At 39.5% G+C, this 26,133-nt stretch overlaps 1 protein-coding gene across 3 annotated transcripts in view; it reads right to left on the reverse strand.

The window, feature by feature from the left end:
* Positions 1 to 26,133, reverse strand: part of CKAP5 (cytoskeleton associated protein 5) — a 109,114-nt gene that overhangs the window by 66,324 nt on the left and 16,657 nt on the right. The window contains exons 1-4 of one of the 3 annotated variants that reach the window (XM_067037144.1): positions 23,524 to 23,659; positions 7,087 to 7,180; positions 6,399 to 6,592; positions 4,193 to 4,399 (exon numbers count right to left, since the gene is read on the reverse strand). In XM_067037144.1, coding sequence (XP_066893245.1) covers positions 4,193 to 4,399; positions 6,399 to 6,592; positions 7,087 to 7,143 — 458 coding nt within the window. In that variant the 5' untranslated portion in view covers positions 7,144 to 7,180; positions 23,524 to 23,659. Of the gene's footprint in view, positions 1 to 4,192; positions 4,400 to 6,398; positions 6,593 to 7,086; positions 7,181 to 23,523; positions 23,660 to 26,133 lie in introns of those variants that run through there. The other 2 variants (XM_059068372.2, XM_059068371.2) reach the window with 2 other exon arrangements.

Genomic DNA, 26,133 nt, shown 5'->3' on the forward strand with positions numbered 1-26,133 from the left:
GTATTTAGATGCCATTCTTCCAAGAATATTATTTAATGTTCAGAGCCCAAAATAATATTACCATTTAAAAACTTTCTAGGTAACCAGTCTAGAAATTACTCAAATCTAAAATGAATCAATAGGTTTCCCTAGTGGCACAGTGGTTGAGAATCCACCTGCCGATGCAGGGGAAACGGGTTCGTGCTCAGGTCTGGGAAGATCTCACATGTCGCGGAGCGGCTGGGCCTGTGAACCATGGTCACTGAGCCTGAGCGTCCAGAGCCTGTGCTCCACAATGGGAGAGGCCACAACAGTGAGAGGCCCGCATACCACAAAAAAAAAATAAAATAAATAAAATAAAATGAATCAACACTTGTGTAACATCTTAAATATATATGTATGTACATTAAAAAGTTTAAAATAGAAACAAATCAATTTATAAATATTTAGATGAGTGAAATCTACTTCTTTTTTTTTTTTTTTGGCAGTACGTGGGCCTCTCACTGCTGTGGCCTCTCCCGTTGCGGAGCACAGGCTCCGGACGCGCAGGCTCAGCGGCCATGGCTCACGGGCCCAGCCGCTCTGCGCCATGTGGGATCTTCCCGGACTGGGGCACGAACCTGTGTACCCTGCATCGGGAGGCGGACTCTCAACTGCTACGCCACCAGGGAAGCCCGAAATCTACTTTTAATAAGCTTGCTTGCTTGCTTGCTTACTTAACTTACTTACTTACTTTATTTATTTATTTATTTAGCCTGAGCCGGGTCTTAGCTGCAGCACACGGGATCTTCAGTGTCGCGTGTGAGATCTTTAGTTGCAGCATGTGGACTTCGTAGTTGCGATATGTGGACTCAGTGTGGCATGCATGCGGGATCTAGTTCCCTAACCAGAGTTCGAACCTAGTCTCCCTGCACTGGAAGCACGGAGTCTTACCCATTGGATCACCAGGGAAGTCCCTTAATAAGCTTTTATTAGCTCTTCTACGTAATTACGGGGATTCACTCCACTTGATAGATCACCAATCCTGGCAGTGTCTTTCATTCCTGACTCGAAGCTATCACACTATAACCTCAGGCAACTTAAAACTCTCTTTACTTCAGTTTTCCATGGGGAAAACAGTTGCATTCTGACTTCTTTTAAAAAGGCAGTATAGGGACTTCCCTGGTGGCACAATGGTTAAGAATCTGTCTGCCAATGCAGGGGACGCAGGTCTGAGCCCTGGTCCAGGAAGAGTCCACATGCCGCAGAGCAACTAAGCCGATGCACCACAACTACTGAGCCCGCATGCCACAACTACTGAAGCCTGCACACCTAGAGCCCGTGCTCCGTGACAAGAGAAGCCAGCGCAGTGAGAAGCCCTCGCACCAACGAAGAGTAACCCCTGTTCGCTGCAACTAGATAAAGCCCGCGCACAGCAACAAAGACCCAACGCAGCCAAAAATGAAATAAAAATAAATACATTTATAAAAAAATAAAATAAAAAGCCAGTATATTTAACATTATATATCTGTCACATATCATATTTTTAAGTTCCCAACTTAAAAATAATAGCTTTCTGATTCACTGCTAACATTTCTGAATAATAAATTCTGGAGCAAGAGAGATTCAGTTATGAAAGAAGACTGACATTCTGTAGTAGGATCCATATATACTATTTATCTATTATCTAATGTACACAAATGCAACAAAATGTTTCAGTAATAGCTACTGACACACTCTAACAGGTTAAGGGAGACTGAAAATACTTTCCCTAGAAAGTGATATTTAACAAGACACCAGTTTATGTAAATAGTTCAAATATAGCCATCATAGCATGAAAATAAACCAGATGATCTTCAATATTTCCTTTAAAATCTCTTTTATTTTAATAGAAAAAAAAAACCATACTAAGTTGGTTCAGCAGACCTTCAAGACTAAAGGAAAAATAAGAACTTATAGCAATGATAAACCATTCTGTTTAGGAATACTCATCACAGTGTCTGAAGAAACTAACATTTGGGATCTCTTGATCTTCCTTTACATTACTACTGTTTCATCTGATTTTTATTTGTTTCACTATCTTGGCCTAGTTCTGAAAGATATTTAAAAAACGAACAGATGGAGCAGGTCCAAATGGAAAATAGACACCTTAACAATACAAAACCTAATCTTGATACTACACATATTACTATAGGGGGGAAAAATTTCTAAAAGCTTGTTTTAGGGGCCACAGAACATTTTCGGTCTCCTGAAGCTACCACTAACATATATAGCTTGAGGAAGCTCTGGAACCAAGGACTGAACTGTTCCTGAAGGTCCCAGAGAGCTATCTAGTAGTTCTACTATAGATTCTGAGATGCCTTAGGACAAATAAAGAACCATTCAGGGATGGGACTAAACAACAACATCTATAAGGAAGACATAAAAGACAATATACCTAACTTGTCCTTTTTGACCCTTATTCTCCCAGTCAGCTTAAAAATGAAATAGCCAGAGTTTACAGAACTCCAGATTAGAAACTTCTAATTTTAAGGTAGAATATAGTATAATATATATTTTTATTAAGAAACCCATTACTGGGCTTCCCTGGTGGCGCAGTGGTTGAGAGTCTGCCTGCCGATGCGGGGGACACGGGTTCGTGCCCCGGTCCGGGAAGATCCCACATGCCGCAAAGCGGCTGGGCCCGTGAGCCATGGCCGCTGAGCCTGTGCTCCGCAATGGGAGAGGCCACAGCAGTGAGAGGCCCACGTATTGCAAAAAAAAAAAAAAAAAAAAAAAAAAAGAAACCCATTACTAAGGACAGAATAGATCTATTAAGACAAGCACCGTCTTGACAATTCATTAAATTTCTAAGACAATAGAATGAACACACTATTTACTACTCATAAAAATACATGCCTACTATACTAGAATAGGCTAGGGATGAGGAAAATTTTATCACGAAAGAATCTAAGTGAAAGTCAAATTTTATAAAAGAACATTATGAACCAAGCAAAAGACAAAGTTTACTGACATAAATTGAAGACAGTTTAACAAAATTTAAGAATTTTGATATTTTCATGTAAGCTAAACCGCAAAGGAAGCATATTCTCCAAGAAGTAGGTCATATACAAAATCACAAGAGAGGTGAGTCGGGATGATCTTCACACCCCCAGGTCACACATTCAGGATTTCACTACAGCTGCTTTCTAAAGTATCTCATGTGGAAGTATTGGGGACAGGATATCAGATTAGAAGGACTGCCAAATCAGAACAAACCAGTGTTTTGTCTAATTCAGATTTCCATAGAAAATTACAGCCACTTGTTCCTGAAAGAGATCCCATTCATGAAAAACTTCACTGCCAAACAACACTTAATTCTAGGGTTGAAAATAACTTATTACATAAGAGTAAAAGTTATTTTCTATTTCTGTTGTTATGCTTCTGTTTCAAGGCATATAGCATTTGCTTCTATTTTATTTTAAAAAGCACCTAAACAAAGGTTTGCTTCAGCCAACGTTTCAAAGTACATAAATTTATTCCTGAGGATAACAAGAGAAACAGAGCTCCTTACCCTGAGGAGTGCTTTTCCATAAAAAAGTCAATTCATAATCTGAGAAAAGGTCAGAAATATCCCCCGCTCATCTTCATTAGAAAGAGATTTAGGGACTTCCCTGGTGGCTCAGTGGTTAAGAATCCACCTGCCAATGCAGGGGACACGGGTTCGAGCCCTGGTCCGGGAAGATCCCACGTGTGACGGAGCAACTAAGCCCGTGCGCCACAACTACCGAGCCTACACTCTAGAGCCCATGAGCCACAACTACTGAGTCCATGTGCCACAATTACTGAAGCCCACGCACCCACCTAGAGCCCATGCTCCGCAGCAAGAGAAGCCACCGAAATGAGACATCCACACACCACAATGAAGAGTAGCCCCCACTCGCCGCAACTAGAGAAAGCCCGTACGCAGCAACAAAGACCCAACACAGCCAAAATAAATAAATAAATAAATTTATTTTTTAAAAAAGAAGAAAGAGATTTAGATAAAATAACTATGCAATACACTTAAAGGCTAAAATTACTGAATACAAAGTGTCACACTTGAGGAATGGCTTTAGCTTTTCCAGGTCACTTTTCTGGTTGGTATGGTCTGCCAAGTCAAGCCCAACAGCTTTCATTTCTGTTTAAACCAGGAACCCAAACTCAATTGAGATATTCTAGTTAACAGAACTAAAGCAAAAAGAAAAGGTTTTACCTTAAGGCTTTCCTCAGTGTCTCTATACAGGCCACTATGATCTTGGGGTTCTTATTGTCCAGGCCTTTCAGGAGCTCTTCTTGCACAGCCTCTCCTTTCTCAATCTCTATGTACATTAGACAAATCTCAATGCCTAGTTCCTTGGCTTTGGCCTTGGGTTGGTTGAACACTTTACTCACAACACCTGATACAACTTCCCCTGTGGTTCTGTAATATAGATTATAAACAACAACAACCATACACATAAAAACACACTTAGTAAAAAGAGCTGGAAAAGGTCATGGAAAGTGGGGGAAACAAATACTTTTTAAAAAATGCTGAGAAATAAAGTAAATGAGACTCCAAAAGCTTTATGTTCAAGTAAAACAGAAACAAACTCACAGACTTAGAGAACGAACTTAGGGTTACTGCGGGGAAGGGATAGCTAGGGAGGTTGGGATCGACATGTACACACTGCTGTATTTAAATAACCAACAAGGACCTACTGTATAGCACAGGGAACTCTGCTCAATGTTAAGGGGGAGCCTGGATGGGAGGGGAGTCGGGGGGAGAATGGATACATGTATATCAATGGCTGAGTCCCTCTGCTGTGCACCTGAAACTACCACAACATTGTTCATCGGCTATACTCCAATATGAAATAAAAAGTTAAAAATCTCACTACCCAGAGAAAACTACTTTCAACTTTATGGTATCCATCCTTCTAGACTTTTCTATATGCAGAGATAGATAGACAGATACAGATACCTTTTATAAAAATAAGATTACAGAGTTCTTACTTTTGGGGAAACTTTTTGAAAGTCATTTTAAACACTTTATAGGACAAGAGAATTTCTTCACAGAGGGAATGGATATGTACCTTTAGTAACAAAAGGCTGTTCCCGACTCCTTGGCAAGACTTTACAGTAGCTTTATTGCTTTGCGTTTCTTCTAAATTAAATAAAACCTGTACTACTGGAAATGAGAGAAACTGAGTGGGTTGGAATTAGATGCAGCATTTGTCAAAAAAGTTTCTAGTATCAGAAGAAAAATGAAATTTAAAAAGCAATGGTCTCACTGATGGCAAGGGGAACTCAGTGATGCTGGTTAACAAAACTGTCAAATTAATGACTGTCTTTCTTGGTATAATTTTTGGGGTGAGTCAAGTACAGTTGGCCCTCCATATTGGTGGGTTCCTTATCCACAGGTTCCTCATCTGCGGATTCAACCAAACTTGTATAAAAAATATTTGGGAAAAAAAATTCCAGAAAGTTCCAAAAAGCAAAACTTAAATTTGCCATGCAGCCAACAACTATTTATACATTATTTATATTATAGTTACAATTATTTACACAGCATTTACATTGTGTTAGGTATTGAGAGTAACCTAGAAATGAGTTACAGTATACAGGAGAGTGTATGTAGGTTACATGCAAATACTAGGCCATTTTATGTGAGGGACTTGAGCATCTGTAGATTTTGCTCTCTTAGGGCGTAGGGGTGGGGACTTTTGTCTTGGAATCAATTTCCACACAGATACCTAGGGATGTGTGTATATATTTTTTTGTGCAATTAGGTCAAGGGTCCCCATTGTTTTTCTGTTTTTTGTATGGAGGGCTCCTTTCAGTGACATAAAGACTAGTATTAGAAAAGTCAGGTTTATCAGGTATGGGAGACTGGGGTGACTGGAAACCTCTATCAGCCAATAAGCTGGGAGTTACGGAGGTTATTTAGTTTGCATTACCTCTCCTAAGAGATAAAAATGCCTAATGACCATAGGGAGAAAGATGTGATTCTAAGATCACCTAGCCTGGAACCATTGTAGAAAAAGATTTAAGTAATGCCCAAATGTTTTCAGTGAAATTTTGCCGTCTTTGCTAACCACCTCAGTTTCTTCTAAAAGTTACAAAAGATTTTCCCTCTTGGAGTAATTCTCATACAAAAGTCTCAAAAGGAAAAGCACTTGCTCATCAAACACCTTAAGGTAAAAGCTCAAGATCTGATTTCTAATTTGCTCCTCTCTAAATATCTCTTGTACCATTTAGACTTCTGAGAGCAGATAAAGACTGAAATGAAAAACAAGTGTCAAGGAGCTATGAAAGTTAAGAAATGAATATCCTCTAAAAGTGCTAATAACTAAGCACAGTGATCCAGAAATATACATAAATTAATCCATGTAGCACGAGACAGGGGTTTTTACCAGAATAGTTGGAAAGAAACTACTTACTTTCCTGCTACATGGGCATTTTCAACATAAACAAGTGCAGCTTCTAATCCTTTCAACTGAACCACTGCATTGGAATCAGTCACAAATTTTTTGATCAATCCTAAAAATTTGGACCATTCTGGGCTCTTTTCATCCTTTATTTTCTGGAAGATCTTCAGGGCCTCTTCATACCCACTTAACCTTGCTTTCCACAGCTAAAAGAAAAATATTTTGAAACAAAACAAAATTTAATGACATTATTATCTACCGTTAGGGTTGGGGGGTGGAATGACTACCTTATAGCAGGTAATTTGAACAAAGGACCCCAGACTAGAAACAAAAACGGAGTTTAAGAAATCCAGATAGCTTTTTTTTTTTTTTAAAGATTAGCTAATAAACTTTTTCTTGTAAGTGTTTAATATTTATGATATTCTGTCAAGGCCTTCTAGAATTCATAAACAGGCCACTATAAATGTATCCCATTTTGTATCCAAGTATTAGTCATTACTTCTTTGTAATATGACATTAAAGATGTAACAATTCAAACATGAGAAATATTCCTGCTGAAACTGCCCAATCTCCAAAGTAGGCTGTTTCTCCAGTTGTATTGTTAATCATCAGGCAGCTTTATACTATACTATACTATACAGTATAACTGCTGACAAAACAAGCCAATGACACTGAAATTTGAGTTCCAGGAAAGTCTTACCTTGTGTTCACATTTCTGATCAACCGGCAGTTTCACCCACTCACTGTCATCTCCCATTGTGCTTCCAGTTTCTCCTTAGAATTAAGAGTAATTCCTGGTCAGACAAAAATCAGTATCTATTAACTCTAGCACCCAAGCTGTCTCTTAAGACAAAAAGGTTTTTCTGAGACTATTATTTTAGCATGTGTAAACCAACGAAAGTAAAAACTCTCATTCTTTGGTCAAATGCCCATTTAATTCCATTAACAGAACATTTAAAAAGTAAACGAAAAAAGTTAATAAAAATTCTAAATGAGGGATTCCCTGGTGGCGCAGTGGTTAAGAATCCGCCTGCCAATGCAGGTGACACAGGTTCGAGCCCTGGTCTGGGAAGATCCCACATGCTGTGGAGCAACTAAGCCCGTGCGCCACAACTACTGAGCCTGCGCTCTAGAGCCCATGAGCCACACCTACTGAAGCCCGTATGCCTAGAGCCTGTGGCTCCGCAACAAGAGAAGCCACCGCAATGAGAAGCCCGCGCACCTCAACAAAGCGTAGCCCCCTCTCACTGCAACTAGAGAAAGCCCGCGCACAGCAACGAAGACCCAACATAGCCAAAAATAAATAAATAATTTTTAAAAAATGTAATCTATGTTAGCTGTAGAAAAATCTGGAAAGTATAGAAAATATATAAGGAAGGAAAGCATTAAAATACAATTTCACTATCAATTAGTAACCACAATGAACACTGAAGTGTATACACTTGAACCCTTCCAGATTTTTTTCAATGCACATGCAGTGTATAAATTATATGAAAAAGGTCTAATCCTCTTGCAATTCTTTTCTTACATTGTCACAAACATTTCCTCATATTGGAGAACATGATGTTTAAAGGCTGCACTACACTCCATTTTATGAATGTACCATAATTACCAAGCCTAACACTGGACATTTAAATTGTTTCAAGTTTTTCAATATTATAAATAACATAAAAGGGATCTTGCTTAATCTTTCCATCCCCAGTCCTGGTGTGACATAAAATATGTCTTCAATAAATATTTGTCTAATGAATATATGCCTTGATAGTATCTCCCATGAGTCAGGCACTGTGCAAACTACTTTTAAAACATGTTGATTCATTATACTAACAACAACTACACGAAAGAAAGACATTCTCCCCACTTTACACACTACGCTCACAAAGATTCAGTAACTTGCCAAAAACAACAAAACTAACAGGCTGTGAGATCACACTAAGATTCCAAGTCTATGCCTCTTCTTTACAACTTGTTGCCTCCCATTAAAATGTAGGAAATATCCCAGGGAAAGTTACTAGAGACTGAATTGTAAAAGTTTATTAGAGTAAATGGAACTTTCATTAAGACTTCTCTCCAAAATCCCCAAGACTCTGTGAAACAATAGCAGTGTGTTTTAGAGCAGGAGTCAAACCTTAATAGCAAATCTACAGGAACTCTAATACAGCAATAGTGAGAGATAAAATAGTACAACAGTTTGGAAAATCGTATGGCATTATTTAAATTGAAAATGCACATACTCTACTATCCAGCAACTCCATTCCTAGGTACATACCCTAGAAATTGATGCCAACTGCACCAGAAGACCTGTATGAGAGTATTCAGAGCAATGCTGTTCATAGAAAAGTCAAAAGTTGGAAAAACTTTTTAAAAGTTCATCAAAAAGAGAATGAATAAATAGTGGTATATTCACTGAGTGTAATATTATACAGCAACTAAAAGAACTGAAAGCACTGAAAGCAAGTACTCCAACAAGTACATGTACATGCATATTGATAGCAGCACTATTCACAATGGCCAAAAATCAGCCCAAATGTCTACCCATGGATAAATAAACAAGCTGTGAAACATACATACAATGGACTATTACTCAGCTATAAATGGAAATGAAGTACTTACTGATACATATTATAACATGGATGAACTTCACAAACATGATGCTAAGTGAAGGAAGCCAAACACAAAAGGTTCTATATTATATGATTCCATTCATAGGAAATATCCAGAATAGATCAATCCATAGAGACAGATGGACACTGGTGGTTGCCAGGGGTTGAGAAGAGAGGCGGAGAGAGTGGGAGTGGGGAGAAACTGCTTAATGGGTAAGGAGTCTTACTGTGATGTGATGGAAATGTTACTGTTTTGGAACTAGACAGAGATGGTGGTTGCACAACATTGTGAATGTACAAAATGCCATTGAATTGTTCACTTTAAAATGGTTAATTTTATGTTATATGAATTTCACCTCAATAAAAATATATTTTTTTAAGTTCCTAGGTGATTGTAATATGCAACCTGGGTTAAAAACCTCTTATGTTACTTTCTTGGGACAAGTTTGAGCTGCAAAAGCAATCTTTCCTATCTGATTTTCAAAGAGAAACAGTCAATTAAAGTTTTTAAAACATTTTCCAGCCAAGAGAATATGAACAATAATGTTCAATTGTTGGTATTCTGTGAATTCTCTGCAATACTTTTTTTCTTGTTGGTTGCTTTTCGAAACATGAAGAAAAAGGTTATCTAACCTAACTGCCTCATATAAAATACTGATGTCGGCCTTTCTCGCCTTCTGAGGTGGCCCACACTCTGTCTGTGGAGTGCGTTTCTCTCTATAAATAAATCCACTTCTTACCTATCACTTTGTCTCTCACTGAATTCTTTCTGCAATGGGACATCAAGAACCTGAGCTTCAGAGTTCCCTGGTGGGGCGCAGTGGTTGGGAGCCCGCCTGCCGATGCAGGGAACACGGGTTCGTGCCCCGGTCCGGGAAGATCCCACATGCCGTGGAACGGCTGGGCCCGTGAGCCATGGCCGCTGAGCCTGCGCATCCCGAGCCTGTGCTCCGCAACGGGAGAGGCCACAACAGTGAGAGGCCCGAGTACCCCCACCACACACACACACAAAAAAAAAAGAACCTGAGCTGCATTAAGTCCTGAAACCAGGTATACAGCAAAGTGAGAGACTGGTTCAAGATGGTGGAGTAGAAGGATGTGCTCTCACTCCCTCTTGCGAGAGCACCGGCATCACAACTAACTGCTGAACGACCATCGACAGGAAGACACTGGAACTCACCAAAAAAGATACCCCATATGCAAAGACAAAGGAGATGCTGCAATGAGATGGCAGGAGGGGTGCAATCACAATAAAATCAAATCCCACAACTGCTGGGTGGGTGACTCACAAACTGCAGAACACTTATACTACTGAAGTCCACCCACTGGAGTGAAGGTTCTGAGCCCCACGTCAGGCTTCCCAACCTGGGGGTCCGGCAATGGAAGGAGGAATTCCTAGAGAATCAGACCCTGAAGGCTAGCAGGATTTGACTGCAGGACTTCAACAGGACTGGGGGAAACAGAGACTCCACTGTTGGAGGGCACACACAAAATAGTGTGCTCATCGGGATCCAGGGGAAGGAGCAGTGACCTCACTGGAGACTGAACCAGACGTACCTGCTAGTATTGGAGGGTCTCCTGCAGAGGCTGGGGGTAGCTGTGGCTCACTGTGGGGACAAGGACACTGGCAGCAGAAGTTCTGAGAAGTACTCTTTGGCGTGAGCCCTCCCAGAGTCTGCCATTAGCCCCACCAAAGAGCTGGGTAGGCTCCAGAGCTGGTTTGCCTCAGTCCAAACAACCAGGAATCCAGCCCCATGCATCAGCAGACAAGCGGATTAAAGTTTTATTGAGCTCTGCCCACCAGAGCAACACCCAGCTCAATCCACCACCAGTCCCTCCCATCAGGAAGCTTGCACAACCTCTTAGATAGCTTCATCCACCAGAGGGCAGACAGCAGAAGAAAGAAGAACTACAATTCTGCAGCCTGTGGAAGGAAAACCACATTCACAGAAAGACAGACAAAATAAAAAGACAGAGAACTTTGTACCAGATGAAACAACAACATAAAACCCCAGAAAAACAACTAAATGAAGTGGAGATAAGCAACCTTCCAGAAAAAGAATTCAGAATAATGATAGTGAAGACGATCCAGGACCTCGGAAAAAGAATGGAGGCAAAGATCAAGAAGATGTAAGAAATGTTTAACAAAGACCTAGGAGAATTAAAGAACAAACAAACAGAGATGAACAATATAGTAACTGAAATGAAAAATACACTAGAAGGAATCAATAGCAGAATAACTGAGTCAGAAGAACGGATAAGTGACCTGGAAGACAGAATGGTGGAATTCACTGCCATAGAAGAGAATAAAGAAAAAAGAATGAAAAGAAATGAAGAGAGCCTAAGAGACCTCTGCGATATTAAACGCAACAACATTCACATTATAGGGGTCCCAAAAGGAGAAAAGAGAGGGAAAGGACCTGAGAAAATATTTGAAGAGATTATAGTCGAAAACTTCCCTAACATGGGAAAGGAAATAGCCACCCAAGTCCAGGAAGCACAGAGTCCCAGGCAGGATAAACCCAAGGAGAAACAAGCCAAGACCCACAGTAATCAAATTGACAAAAATTAAAGACAAAGAAAAATTATTGAAAGCAACAAGGGAAAAACGACAAATAATATACAAGGGAACTCCCATAAGGTTAACAGCTGATTTCTCGGCAGAAACTCTACAAGCCGGAAGGGAGTGGCACAATATATTTAAAATGATGAAAGGGAAGAACCTACAACCAAGATTGCTCTAGTTGGCCAGGATCTCATTCAGATTTGATGGAGAAATCAAAAGCTTTATAGACAAGCAAAAGCTAAGAGAATTCAGCATCACCAAACCAGCTCTACAACAAATGCTAAAGGAACTTCTCTAAGTGGGAAACACAAGAGAAGAAAAGGACCTACAAAAACAAACCCATAACAATTAAGAAAATGGTAACAGGAACGTACATATCAATAATTACCTTAATCGTGAATGGATTAAATGCTCCAACCAAAAAGCACAGGCTCGCTGAATGGATACAAAAACAAGACCCATCTATATGCTGTCTACAAGAGACTCACTTCAGACCTAGGGACACAAACATACTGAAAGTGAGGGGATGGAAAAAGATATTCTATGCAAATAGAAGTCAAAAGAAAGCTGGAGTAGCAATACTCATATCAGATAAAATAGACTTTAAAATAAAGAATGTTACAAGAGACAAGGAAGGACACTACATAATGATCAAGGGATCAATCCAAGAAGAAGATATAACAACTATAAATATATATGCTCCCAACATAGGAGCACCTCAATACATAAGGCAACTGCTAACAGCTCTAAAGGAGGAAATCAACAGGAACACAATAATAGTGGGGGACTTTAACACCTCACTTACACCAATGGACAGATCATTCAAACAGAATATTAATAAGGAAACACTAGCTTTAAATGACACAACAGACCAGATAGATTTAATTGATATTCATACGACATTCCATCCAAAAACAGCAGATTACACTTTCTTCTCAAGTGCACACAGAACATTCTCCAGGATAGATCACATCTTGGGTCACAAATCAAGCCTCAGTAAATTTAAGAGAACTGAAATCATATCAAGCATCTTTTCTGACCACAACACTATGGGATTAGAAATCAACTAGATGGAAAAAACCGTAAAAAACCCAAACACATGGAGGCTAAACAAAACGTTACTAAATAACCAAGAGATCACTGAAGAAATCAAAGAGGAAATCAAAAAATACCTAGAGACAAATTACAATGAAAACACGAGATCCAAAACCTATGGGATGCAGCAAAAGCAGTTCTAAGACGGAAGTTTATAGCAATACAAGCCTACCTCAAGAAACAAGAAAAATCTCAAATATACAATCTAAGCTTACACCTAAATGAACTAGAGAAAGAAGAACAAACAAAACCCACAGTTAGTAGAAGGAAAAATCATAAAGATAAGAGCAGAAATAAATGAAATAAAGCAAAGAAAATGGCAAAGATCAATAAAACTAAAAGCTGGTTCTTTGAGAAGATAAACAAAATTGATAAACCTTTAGCCAGACTCATCAAGAAAAAGATGGCAGACTCAAACCAATAAAATTAGAAATGAAAAAGGAGAAGTTACAACAGACACCGCAGAAATACAAAGCATCCTAAGAGACTACTACAAGCAACTCTATGCCAATAAAATGGAGAACCTAGAAGAAATGGACAAATTATTACAAAGGTATAACCTTCCTGAACCAGGAAGAAATAGAAAATATGAACAGACCAATCACAAGTAACGAAATTGAAACTGTGATTAAAAATCTTCCAAAAAGGCCTCTCACCTTCTGAGATGGCCCACACTGTGTGTGTGGAGTGTGTTTCTTCCTAAATAAACCTTCTTTCACTTAAAAAAAAAAAAATCTTCCAAAAAATTTAAAATAAAATATTGATGTAATTGTGCTATATTTTCTGAAATGGCTTCTACTACTTCATAGCTTCAGTTTTTTAAAAAATTAGTGTTTATGATTTTGCTGCTTTCCATTCAAAGGAAAGGCTTGATTCATACCAAAACTTTCCCAGGGCTTCCCTGGTGGCGCAGTGGTTACGAATCTGCCTGTCAATGCAAGGGACATGGGTTTGAGCCCTGGCTTGGGAAGATCTCACATGCCACAGAGCAAATAAGCCCACGTGCCACCACTACTGAGCCTGAGCTCTAGAGCCAGCAAGCCACAACTACTGAAGCCTGCGCGACTAGAGCCTGTGCTCCGCAACAAGAGAAGCCACGACAATGAGAAGCCTGTGCACCGCAAGAAGAGTAGCCCCCGCTCACTGCAACTAGAGAAAGCCTGCACACATCAACGAAGACTCAACACAGCCAAAAATTTAAAAATAAATAAATATATTTTAAAAAAACACAGACAACTTTCCCAGCCACTGATATAATGGACAGTGTTCTGTGTAGACGTGTGACACTGAGGACTACTGCTCTGTCTTTATCTTTTTCCAGGATCAACATACTAAGAAACAAAGGACTTCACTGATTTTTCCCCATAATTATTTTAATTTTAAAATTAATTTTACAATTTAATTTTTTACATATATAAGAAAATATATACAATATATGTGTTAGGAAGCATTACAATAAAATTGATATATTGACCTACCACCCAAACTGAACATTAGGATACTACTAATATTATTATTGCACCTGTGCATTTCTTTCCTACCCCTTCCTTCTTACCACTGAAGACTTTCCTAAAGTTCACTTGGTTCTACGCTGTAGTCAGTCACATATTCCTAAACAAAATTAACTGTGCTTGTTTGTGAACCTTAGAAAAATGTTGTAGTCTTCCATAAGTTGCCTTTTTTTTTTTTTTTTTTTTGGTTTTGGTTTTGTTTTGCGGTACGCGGGCCTCTCACTGCTGTGGCCTCTCCTGCTGCAGAGCACAGACTCCGGACGCGCAGGCTCAGCGGCCATGGCTCACGGGCCCAGCCGCCCCGCGGCACGTGGGATCCTCCCGGACCGAGGCACGAACCCGCGTCCCATGCAACGGCAGGCGGACTCTCAACCACTGCGCCACCAGGGAAGCCCCATAAGTTGCTTTTTTCATTCAACGTCTCATTTGTAAAATTCATCCATGTGGTATACTGTAGTTTAAATCTACTAAAAGTGTGGTCCAAAGACTTGTGCTGTTTCACAAACTTATCATTCAGAGATAAGTACAGAAATAGAGGTAAGTGTTTAGAAACTGCCATAACATCTATTCTAACTTCTTTTATTATAGTGGTTTGAGGAATTGAAAAAAAGTTCAGCAAGGCTAAAGTATAAAATGCAACAAGAAACGTAAAGGGGTATAGAGAGTAAGGCTAGAAAGTAGTCCAAATCAGACCCTGGAAGGTCTTGTAAGTGATGTTAAGGAATTTAGACTTTATCCCAAAGGTAGAAGGAGACTTTGAAGGACTGTAGACAGGAAAATTTCCTATGCTACCAAACTTGCATTTTTCAAAGACTATCTTATGTAAATATAAATGCAATGTAAAGAATGTCTTGGAAGGCAGTTAACAATGGAGGGAAATCAGTTAGAAGGCTGTAATCTAAAAGAAGGATGATGATGATGGCCTGGAACTTAGAGCAGTAGCAATGCAGCTGGAGAAAAGGGGATGGATTTTAGAGATACAAGGAATGTCAAGGACTGTCTTTCTTGAGTGACTGTAAAAGGAGTGTAAGACACAGATGAAAATGAAGTTTTGGGCAAGCTGAGTTTGACACGTACACTAGACAAGGGTAGATGTGGGAAGCAGCTGGAGACTCAAGCCTGGTGTTCAAGAGAGAGATAAAAATTTAGGAGTTATCAGTAGATAAATGTAATTAAAACCAAGGGCATGGATGATAGTACTGAGGGAGAGTACATAGTGAGAAGAGCCCCACGTTAGAGTTTAGATGAAACCAGCATCTACAGGACAGGTAGATGAGCCCCTTGGACCACCATGTACAGTGTCTGACACATATAAAATGATCAATTAATGTATGCTGGGGAAAGAAAAAACCCACAATAATCCAAAATGCAGTAACAGTCTTATCAAATTTGAGTTTTTGCTACTTGAGGGAAACTTTATTACTTTCTATGTCTGGCTGCAAATCTACACTTAAAAAAAATTAAAAGAATTCTGTATCTTCAAAACCACCACTAACTTGAGGATGAGGCCTTGGGTAAGTTACTTAGCCAAATATATATTGCCTCAGCATGCTTGTGTGTAAAGTGGGAATAATAATACATACCTCAGAGGATTGTTGTGTGCATTAAATGAGTCAGTACATGTAACACTCTTTGACTAGGTACTTGGCATCTAGCAAGGGATCAAAAAATGTTAGCAATTTACTATCATTATTTGGTATCCCAAATTTGAATTTATTTCATTTTTAAATTACAGTTGCCTTTATTTTGGAATTTTATAGGATTAAAAGAGAAAGTCTATAGGCACCTCAGAATATTGTTTAATGCATAAAATATATGATCATATTAAATCAGTTATGCTGAAATAGTTATGTATGTTGAATATAATATAGTTATGGTGAAATAGTTATCAAAATATTTTGAAATGTGAATATATGGGCTTCTCCATTAATATATTAAATAAAATCTAGCAGCAGATTTAATAACTACTATAATTCTTAAGTTATGAATAAAAATATTTTTATATACTATATAACATGATTATGAAAATGATTTCTATTGGTAACAAAGGCATAGGTTCTTAAAATATTATTGTAGTTTTGCCTACATTATTAACTGAAGAAAATGTCAAAATTTGTTAGGACTTCCCTGGTGGTACAGTGGTTAAGAATCTGCCTGCCAATGCAGGGGACACGGGGTTTGATCCCTGGTCCGGGAAGATCCTACATGCTGTGGAGCAAATAAGCCCGTGTGCCACAACTACTGAAGCTCACACGCCTAGAGTCCATGCTCCACAACAAGCAAGCCACTGCAATGAGAAGCCCGCACGCCGCAATGAAGAGTAGCCCCCGCTCTCTGCAACTAGAGAGAAAGCCCACATGCAGCAACGAAGACCCAACACAGACCAAAAAAAAAAAAAAAGAAAAAGAAATTTCAGTTAAAAGGTGAGTGCAAATAAAGATGTAATTATTTTTCCATACAAATTTACAGAGTCCCTGAATTCTAACCCAGCTTAAAATCTCTTGATCTACATACAACCTTTCAAATTCTATGATCAAAGACTTTATGGCATTCCCTGAGGACATGTAACTTTGCCATCAGTTTTGATGTGGAAACACTGTGAATATATATATAAATGTTGTTGGACAACAGTAGTTTTAAGAGTAAAATATGAAAGGTTTAAAAAGTTGAAAAAAGCTAGCTCTGTCCTTTACTTATTGAGATTTTATTTTCTCCTTTGTATTTCCATTGTATTAGATAAATAAATGTGAATGTAGAATTGTAAAAAAGACTTTAGGGCACTGCTTACAATCATCTCAAAGTCCCTAGTTAAAATAACGGTTAACACCCATCCTGTATTTCAGTAGCACTTTATATTTTACATGTATTTTTACAATCATTCATTTTCTATGTATTTCATAATGTAAATGCAAGCACGCTGTTATCTCATTCAGGTTTAGTTTCTTTCTTTTCATATTATTCTTAGTTATGTGACTCTTACTAAACTAAAAGATTCTCTTGAGCAAAAGCTTTTTGTCTTATTAATCTCTATCCTCAAAAGGGTCAAATAGGGCTTCCCTGGTGGCACAGTGGTTGAGAATCCGCCTGCCGATGCAGGGAACACAGGTTCGTGCCCCGGTCTGGGAAGATCCCACATGCCACGGAGCGGCTGGGCCCGTGAGCCATGGCCGCTGAGCCTGTGCTACTGGAGCCTGTGCTCCGCAATGGGAGAGGCCCTAGTACCACCAAAAAAAAAAAGGGGGGGGGGTGTCAAATAAATAAAGTATCATTATCCTCTTTTTACATATGGGGAAGAAGAGGTTCAGCGTCCTGCCCAAGGTCACTTAAGCAGGGGAGAATGGTCTAAAAGAGATTTCTTTTTTTAAATTTATTTTTGGCTGCATTGGGTCTTCGTTGCTGCACATGGGTTTTCTCTAGTTGCAGTGAGCGGGGGCTACTCTACACTGAGGTGCGCAGGCTTCTCATTGAGGTGGCTTCTCTTGCTGTGGAGCACAGGCTCTAGGCATGCGGGCTTCAGTAGTTGTGGCACACAGGCTCAGTAGTTGTGGCTCGCGGGCTCTAGAGCACAGGCTCAGTAGTTGTGGTGCACGGGCTTAGTTGCTCTGCAGCATGTAGGATCTTCCTGGACCAGGGATCGAACCCGTGGCCCCTGAATTGGCAGACGGATTCTTAACCACTGTGCCACCAGGGAAATCCCTAAAAGAGATTTCTTGATACCTAGTTTGGTGAAATTCCTACAACTTACCTACATATGGTTTCTACATTATCTATAGTGAAATCTATTCACACTCTACAGTATAAATAGTAAGAATTATTTTGGTGATTACTTAACTCAATAAAAATATAAAGGGCAAATGAGAGTATATGTGAAAGACAAGTTTATTTGCCTCCAAAGGACTTAGGTAATTTAGGGAAATTTAAAATACAGTTAGTTGGTAAGGGGGAATCATCCCTAATCAGCAGCTGCCGAATAATCAAGCCTAACTACCCAGTTGGGCTTCAGGACACTGTTAACCCGTCTTTGCGTAAGAAAGAAATGACTACAGTTTTAATTATAATTTGGGGTTATCCGTGTAGTCCGACCCTTCTCCCTCACAACCCTTATTCCATTGAATATTGACTCTACCAGGTGAAAAGGAAAATCTTTTATTGAGATTAATAAAAAAACAAAAGGGTGGTAGACTATAATTTCTATAGTTCATATTAGTTTTAAATTTATAACTATAATTCTAGAATATTTGCCAGGGGGAAGGTAGGGGAAAGTCATTAAAGTGGCTACCTATTTGTAAGTTAAACTTTGCCTCTATCTGCAAATTTTAACTAGCCATTATCACAAAGGAAAGTAAAGGCCTTAGGAACATTCAGAACATATTCAGGAAGTAATGAAGAGGACCCTCAGAGTTCATAAAACGGAATACATGTAGAATAAACCAACAATTTCATGAAAAGTCACACAAGTTAAAGGCCTGAATGATCTCTTTAGAGAAATGTAGTGCTGTTTTCAATATACACAGCAAATTAAAACCAAACTAACATTCACAATAGCCAAAGAGTGGAAACAACCCAAACGTCTATCCACTGATAAATAGATAAAACATGGTAAATCCACAGAATGGAATATGATTCAGTAATAAAAATTAAGTACTATAAAGAATTCCTAAAACTCAACAACAAAAAAAGCAAACAACTTGATTAAAAAATGGGCAAAGAGGGACTTCCCTGGTGGTCCAGTGGTTAGGACTCTGCGCTCCCAGTGCAGGGGGCCCGGGGTTCGATCCCTGGTCTGGGAACTGGGTCCCACATGCTGCAACTAAAGGTCCTGGACACGGCAACGAAGATTCCATGTGCCACAACTAAGACCCGGTGCAGCCAAATAAATAAATAAATATTTTTTAAAATGGGCAAAGAACTTGATTAGACATTTATCCAACGAAGACAGACAAATGGCCAATAAGCACATGAAAATATGCTCAAGATTACAAACATTAGGGAAATGCAAATCAAAACTACAAGTATTACCTCACACCTATTAGGATGGCTACTATCAAAAACCCAGAAAACAACAAATGTTGGCAAGGATATGGATAAATAGGAACCCTTGTACACTGTTGGTGACAATGTAAAATGTTACAGCTACTGTGGAAAACAGTATGGCCGTTCCTCAAAAAATTAAAAACAGAATGACCATATGATCCAGCAATTCCACTTCTGGGTATATGCCCAAAATAATTGAAAGCAGGATCTCGAAGAGATATCTGTACACCCATGTTCATAGCAGCATTACTCACAACAGCTAAAATATGGAAGCAACCCAAGTGACCACTGATGGATGAATGGATAAGCAAAATGTGGTATACACATACAAAAGAATATCATTCAGCTTAAAAAGGACAGAAATTCAGACACATGCTATAACCTGAGTGAACCTTGAAGACGTCATGTTAAGTGAAATTAAGCCAGCCACAAAGAGACAAATAGTGTATGATTCCACTTATATCAAGTACTTAGAGTAGTCAAAATCATAGAGATAGAAGATAGAATGATTGTTGCCAGCAGATGGATGGAGAAGGGTAATGATGGGTTACTGTTTACTGGGTATAAAATTTCAGTTCTACAGGATGAAAAGAATTATGGAGATGGATGGTGGTAGCTACACAACATTACAAATGCATTTAATGCCACTGAGTTGTATATTTAAAAATGCTTAAGATGGTGAATTTTACGTTATGTGTACACACACAAAAGAAGTGAAGTACTGATACATGCTGCAACATGGATGAACCTTGAAAACATTATATTAAGTGAAAGAAGTCAGTTGCAAAGGACCACATATTATATAATTCCATTTATATAAAATGTCCAGAATAGGCAAATCTATAGAGACAGAAAGTAGGTGAGAGGTTGCCTATGACTGGGGTGTTTGGGGATATTAGAAGGGTGTTAAGGAGTGTGGGATTTCTTTTTGGGGTAATGAAAATGTTCTAAAATTGACTGTGGTGATGGCTGCACAGATGTATGAATATACTGAAAGTCAGTGAACTGCACACTTTAAATGGGTGAATGGTATGTAAATTATATATCTCATTAAAACTGTTCAAAAAACAAACAAAATAATAACATTTACTAACAGAAGTCCTTAGGAGATGAGAGTTATTTGTTAAAGTTGCCAATCATTTTACATGTGAATGGGCTGGCTGTAAAGGTTAGAGTCCTTTCTAATAATAGGATCTAACACTAAGGAGTTACTCCATTCCAATTTTACCTAAAGCATTCATTTGATGAATTTCCCTATGGGTAAACCATGATGACTCAAGGAGTTCACAGGCGTAAAAGTAGATGTCTAAACAAATAACAATAATACGAAATGTATTATATGTGGAAAGTGCCCTAAGCAAGAGACAAATAAGGGTTAAGGGAGTTCAAAGACAGGATCAACCACCCGTGAGCAAGGAATGATCAGTGAAAAATCTCATAGAAAGGATGACATCTGAGCTCAGTGATAAATGATAGGTAGATTTAAAAAATAAAAACAAAAACAAAACCAGGAGTGGAGAAGAGATATTTTAGGCTGAGAAAGGCAAAGTCTTGGAAGTAGAAAAGTACTAAGCATGTTTAGGGAACACTAAATGGCTCCATTTATTAAGTATAAGACCAGAAAGACAGACTAGGGTCAAATCATGTATAATCCTGAATATTAAGCTAAACAGCAGAGGATGCTGATGACCTGAAGCAGGGCAATGACATGATCCTAATTACTTTAGAAAGATAAATCTATGCAGAATGAATTGGAAGGGAGAGAATGTAGAGTCCTGATAGGAAATTATTGCAGTACTCAAGGACAAAGATAAATAGAAGCCAGACTCCTAGGAATGGAAAGGATGAGCAGAGGAGACTGAAAGGAATTACATTAAAGAAGCAGAATCAATAAGCCTTAGCAACTAAGGATGTAGGAGACCTAGTAGGAGGCTCCAGTCTACATGACTTGGAGAACAGTGGTGCTAATGACAGAAAAATCTCAGAAGTTCTGAGTTGTTTGTTTTGGGGGAGTGGAGGAGAGATTAACAATATGATGAGTTTGGTTTTAGACTTGAGAAATATGATTTTCAAGTGGCTGGAAATGTGGCACCAGGAATGAACAGAGGGTTCTGGATTTTATAAACACAGACGTATGAAACCAAGTCTTCATTACATAGCAAAGTTTGATGCTTTAAGAGTAAATAAAATTGCCAACAAAGAGAAGCATTAATAAAATTAATTTGACCTATATATGATGCTTGCTATGGTTCAGTCTAGTCAATACTACAAATACTCAGAAATTTCAGATTATTCGGCACTCTCAGGAGGTTTTAGCCTAAAACAGAGGAAAAGGCAAGGGAGCCAGCTAAAATAAATTTGTTCCACGGAAATATTATCATTTTATACCACTGTTGTATCTAAAATGTCTTCCAAAGAGCTCAAGTACCATAAAGTCCACACTACTGCTGAAGAAGGTTTAGATTTATTTTTAGACGAGAGGTTAAGAAATGTTTCCAAAGACATACATAAAGACACAACTTGGAATAAACTCTGAACTTAGAATAAATTTCAATTTAGTGTTCAATATTTAAGTGTGCACTATGTATTACCATTAACATATAGACCTCTGCAATCTATGCATTTTCTCATTCATCAACCAGCTAAAAGTAAGGCACAGGGAGATTAAGTCATCAGTAATGTTAGAGTTGGGCTAGAACCTTTGTCTCCTATCTCTCAGTCCACCCACCACTCTTCCCCATCACTCAAGGGTCCATGTGTAGTGTCCTTTTACTTTAAATTCCTGTACCATGACATCTTATAAGAATAGTTATACAGCTACTAAACATACTGTTTTAGCTTTCTACTTGGGAAGAAGCTATGACAGTGAAACTATTTTATGGCTAATTCTCAAGCTCCTGACCTTCAAAAGCTCTTCACTATCACAACACAAGAGATCTAGATCTGATTACCATTCCTGGACTCTCACTTCTGGCTAAGGAAATGCAACTGCAGAAGCACAGAATGAGTCTGAGGGAAGTTTGAGGAAAAATTCTGCCCACTCAAAAAGCAACCCCTTTGAACAACCAATAAAGAACGATGTAAATTTGCTCAAAAAAGGAAATAATAATAAAACAAGGATAAGACAAAATACACATACATGCCCAGAAATCTTTACTCAAGCTATGTCTAAGGCCAACTGGATTAAAGAAGCACAGCAATTATGTAACTGTCACAGAAAACTTTAAATTTTATTACTTGGTCAAGCCAGACAAAATCTCATCACTTAAGTAGCCAGTAACAAAAATGACAAGCCTTTCCCTCTAATTTAAAAAAATCTCACTACCTCCAGGTAATTCTCATTAACAAGGACAAGTGTTATCCTCTTGTAGTTATTCTGCATTATCAGGGGGCCAGAAATGCGAACTGCTCCTCTAGTAGGTTATCTCAACAAACTTGGGTGGGCTTGCTGTAGTAGTCCTGGGATGGTGGCCTCCCACCAGTTCCTTCAGAGAGGGGTAAAGAGCTGACTCTTTCACACCGTTCTATTCGGATCAGTGGGAAAGAGGGTTAACTGGACTCTCCCTAATAGATGATCACCGTCCGTATCTTCAAAAGGGGGACTCTAGGGCTTCCCTGGTGGCGCAGTGGTTGAGAGTCCGCCTGCCGATGCAGGGGACACGGGTTCGTGCCCTGGTCCAGGAAGATCCCACATGCTGCGGAGCGGCTAGGCCCGTGAACCATGGCCTCTGACCCTGTGCTCCGCAACGGGAGAGGCCACAACAGTGACAGGCCCGCGTACGGGGGGGGGGAAGGGGGGGAAGGGGGGAAAGGGGGGAAAGGGGGGGGACTATAGCAACACAGGCCTCTGGGGAGACACAGAGCTAAACCTGGCTGTGAATTAGGTCAACTTTGAGAGTTACTGCTCAATTGTACCAAGGTAGCTGAAAATCTAATGCTTACTCATCCCAAAGCTACCCAGATCTCCAAATCCCAGGCTAAGGACCCAAGGCCCAGGGCACTAGATCCAGCTCCACCCATCTAGCTTAGTGGGATTATACAGGGTAAAAGCAATCCTCTCCTCACTCTAAGTAGGAACCAGGCTGGTGGGGCAAAGCTAGGTTCTGGGCACCGCTCAACCACTGCACATCCAGACCAGCACCCTAGGGCCGCTGTCACCACCCAGAAGTAGAGCAGATGCCCCAGGCTTTAGCTCACTGCAGCCGGCATTGTTTACGATCTTTCGCCGCCTTAGCCTCAGATAGGCCAGGGAAGTCCCCTGTACAGTCCACAAGGACTTCCGGCATGGGCACGGGATGCTTGACCCTCGCCCGCAGTTTGACACTTACGCTCCCCGGGCAGGGAGAGGTCGGGGCCCTATGGTCCGAGGCAGAATCTGCAGGAATACCGGGCGGGCGGGGGCGGTGGTTGCATTGGTGCTGTTGAGAAACGCCTCCTCAGGGGCGGGGCCCAGAGCCCACAGTCAGAGTGCCCGCCCCACCTCGCCCCGCCCGGCACACACTGACGGCTTAAAGGGGCCGTAGCGTGCCTTTGCTCAGAGGTCTGCATGACCCAGGGTGCTCCTTCCAGTCCAGAGGGATTCCAAGGCCAGAGGTGAATGAAGGCCCTGCTAGGAAAACTCCACCGCAGCTGGGTGGGGACCTCTTTTTTTGTGGCAACACAGATAATGTTCCAGAAACAAAGGAGGTGACCTGTTCTTACTATCACAATCCTAATTCCTCCTCCAGGGGCAAAAAAAGTTGCTGCAGGAAACAGTCAAAGCATCAGGGTAAACATATAGCCCCCATTATGTAAGTGGCTTCTTCCATTAACTTGAGCGGTTAGTGTTTTTCAAATGGCAACTCAAAGGATCAGAAAAGAATTATGACAGCCTCCACTGCTTCACCTCACCCTCTCAGTGACTTCTTTCTCTTCTGTACAACACGAGGAATCCTAGACAACGATAGAAGACGGAAGTAGGGGGCAAAATAGAAAAATAACATTCTCCTTGTGAGTAAAATGTGACCTTTGAAACATTGGCCAAGAATTCACTACAAGTCTATGTAGATAAAGAAATCTTGTGTGCAAATACAATTGTGATGTGCAGTCATCTAATATAATATGAAGAGTTCTTGTGAAAAATTGTAGTAGAAATTGGATTAATATCTCAGGGAGTTAAGAATGGTCTCTGAGCTCTCCACAGGTCGTTAACGAATTTTAAATTTCTTTTCATAGGAATTTTTCCTCAATCTCAGATTAGAAGGTTTGTATGCATTTTGTGTCTCCTTTATACTGTCAGGAAAGAAATTTATGTTGTTATTAAGCCGGTGTTACCTTCATCTAATCTTGACGAATAAACATACCTTATTAAAACCGTAAGCCACCACCAAACCTCTATGGGAATCAATTTAGTAAAGCTAAAGACCATTTATAAGTGCCCTAACATCTTCCATCCCAAACAGGGGTTCAAGTGGAAATTTAGATTCCAAAGGACAGGCCCAAAGACTGCTCTAATATGGAGCAGGCCCAGGTTACCCTTATTCTGAAGGTCTTAGAAAATTCTAGGCTAAGGTTATCATGAAGAGAAACTGATTCAGATTAGAGTAGTCTGATTTTGAACTGCCAAAAAAATCTCATTTTAAAGTGCATTTAACTGTGAATGATATGTTTGAATTAAGTAATTAAGACCTTTCATTCTGTCTGTATCAAGCTTATCACACTGTTCTGAGAGTAATGGTTTGTAGATCAGCCTTCCCATTAGATTGTGAGCACCTCAAGGGCAAGGGTTGGAATGTAGCTGACTCATCTTTTTTCTGTGTGATACCAAATAAATACGCAATAAATAATTATCACAAAAGGTATGACCAACACTTATTTTTTTTTTTTTTTTTTTTTTGCGGTACGTGGGCCTCTCACTGTTGTGGCCTCTCCCGTTGCGGAGCACAGGCTCCGGACGCGCAGGCTCAGCGGCCACGGCTCACGGGCCCAGCCGCTCTGCGGCATGTGGGATCTTCCCAGACCAGGGCACGAACCCGTGTCCCCTGCATCGGCAGGCGGACTCTCAACCACTGCGCCACCAGGGAAGCCCGACCAACACTTATTTTGACACAGGAGTCCAGATAACTTCAATAAGCATAATGCAGTGAGTATATGTGCGCATGCACACACACAAATGGATAATACCCAGTGCTGTGCTTATTAGTGAATTAAGAATTTAGAGAGAAAAAAATCCATTTATTGTACAGCTCAGTACAATCAGATTTATAACTTTTGCCCCAAAGCAAAGACATTTTATATAAAAATTCCTAAATAATACTTAGATATCTTACCAAATATCACAGCCCAAACACAGCCCATCTTATTTTTGTTACTGTATCCTTTTCTTTACTATACCATGAAGAGACTAAACTGGACATGTAAAACCTTTACAATTCAACAAATTACCAGATAGAAGTATTCTCCTTAACAGGGCAAAGTTGAAACTGTTTAGGAAATGATTTAGCAAATATTATATATGGAAGAAAACATGGGAAAATGATAATTCATATATTAGAAAGGTGGCATTTCTTGTGCTTTTAAAAAATCCTTCTTCACTGTAATGTTTTTCCTGCAACAAATCAAGCAGAGATAAGAAAAATATTTATTGTACACATAGCCAGAGCAAGGGGGAAAAAAGTTTTAAACATTAACTGGAATTATTACATCATATTCAGTGAAGGAAAGAGGCCAAGTTAGAGATTAAGAGCATGGACTCTGGGGCCAGAATGCTTAGTTCAAATCCTGGTTGTGCCATTTATTATTTGTGTGGTTTTAGACAACTCCTACCTCTCTGTGCTTCTTTTTTCTATTTGTAAAATGAGGAATTTTTTCACCTTATTGGGTTATTAGGAGAATTAAATGAGTTAAGTTTATTATATTTGTAAAGTGCCTAGAATTAATTGCTATACCTAAGTATTTGG

The sequence above is a fragment of the Kogia breviceps genome, chromosome 7 (genome assembly GCF_026419965.1).
Source record: "Kogia breviceps isolate mKogBre1 chromosome 7, mKogBre1 haplotype 1, whole genome shotgun sequence".
Lineage (NCBI taxonomy): Eukaryota > Metazoa > Chordata > Mammalia > Artiodactyla > Physeteridae > Kogia > Kogia breviceps.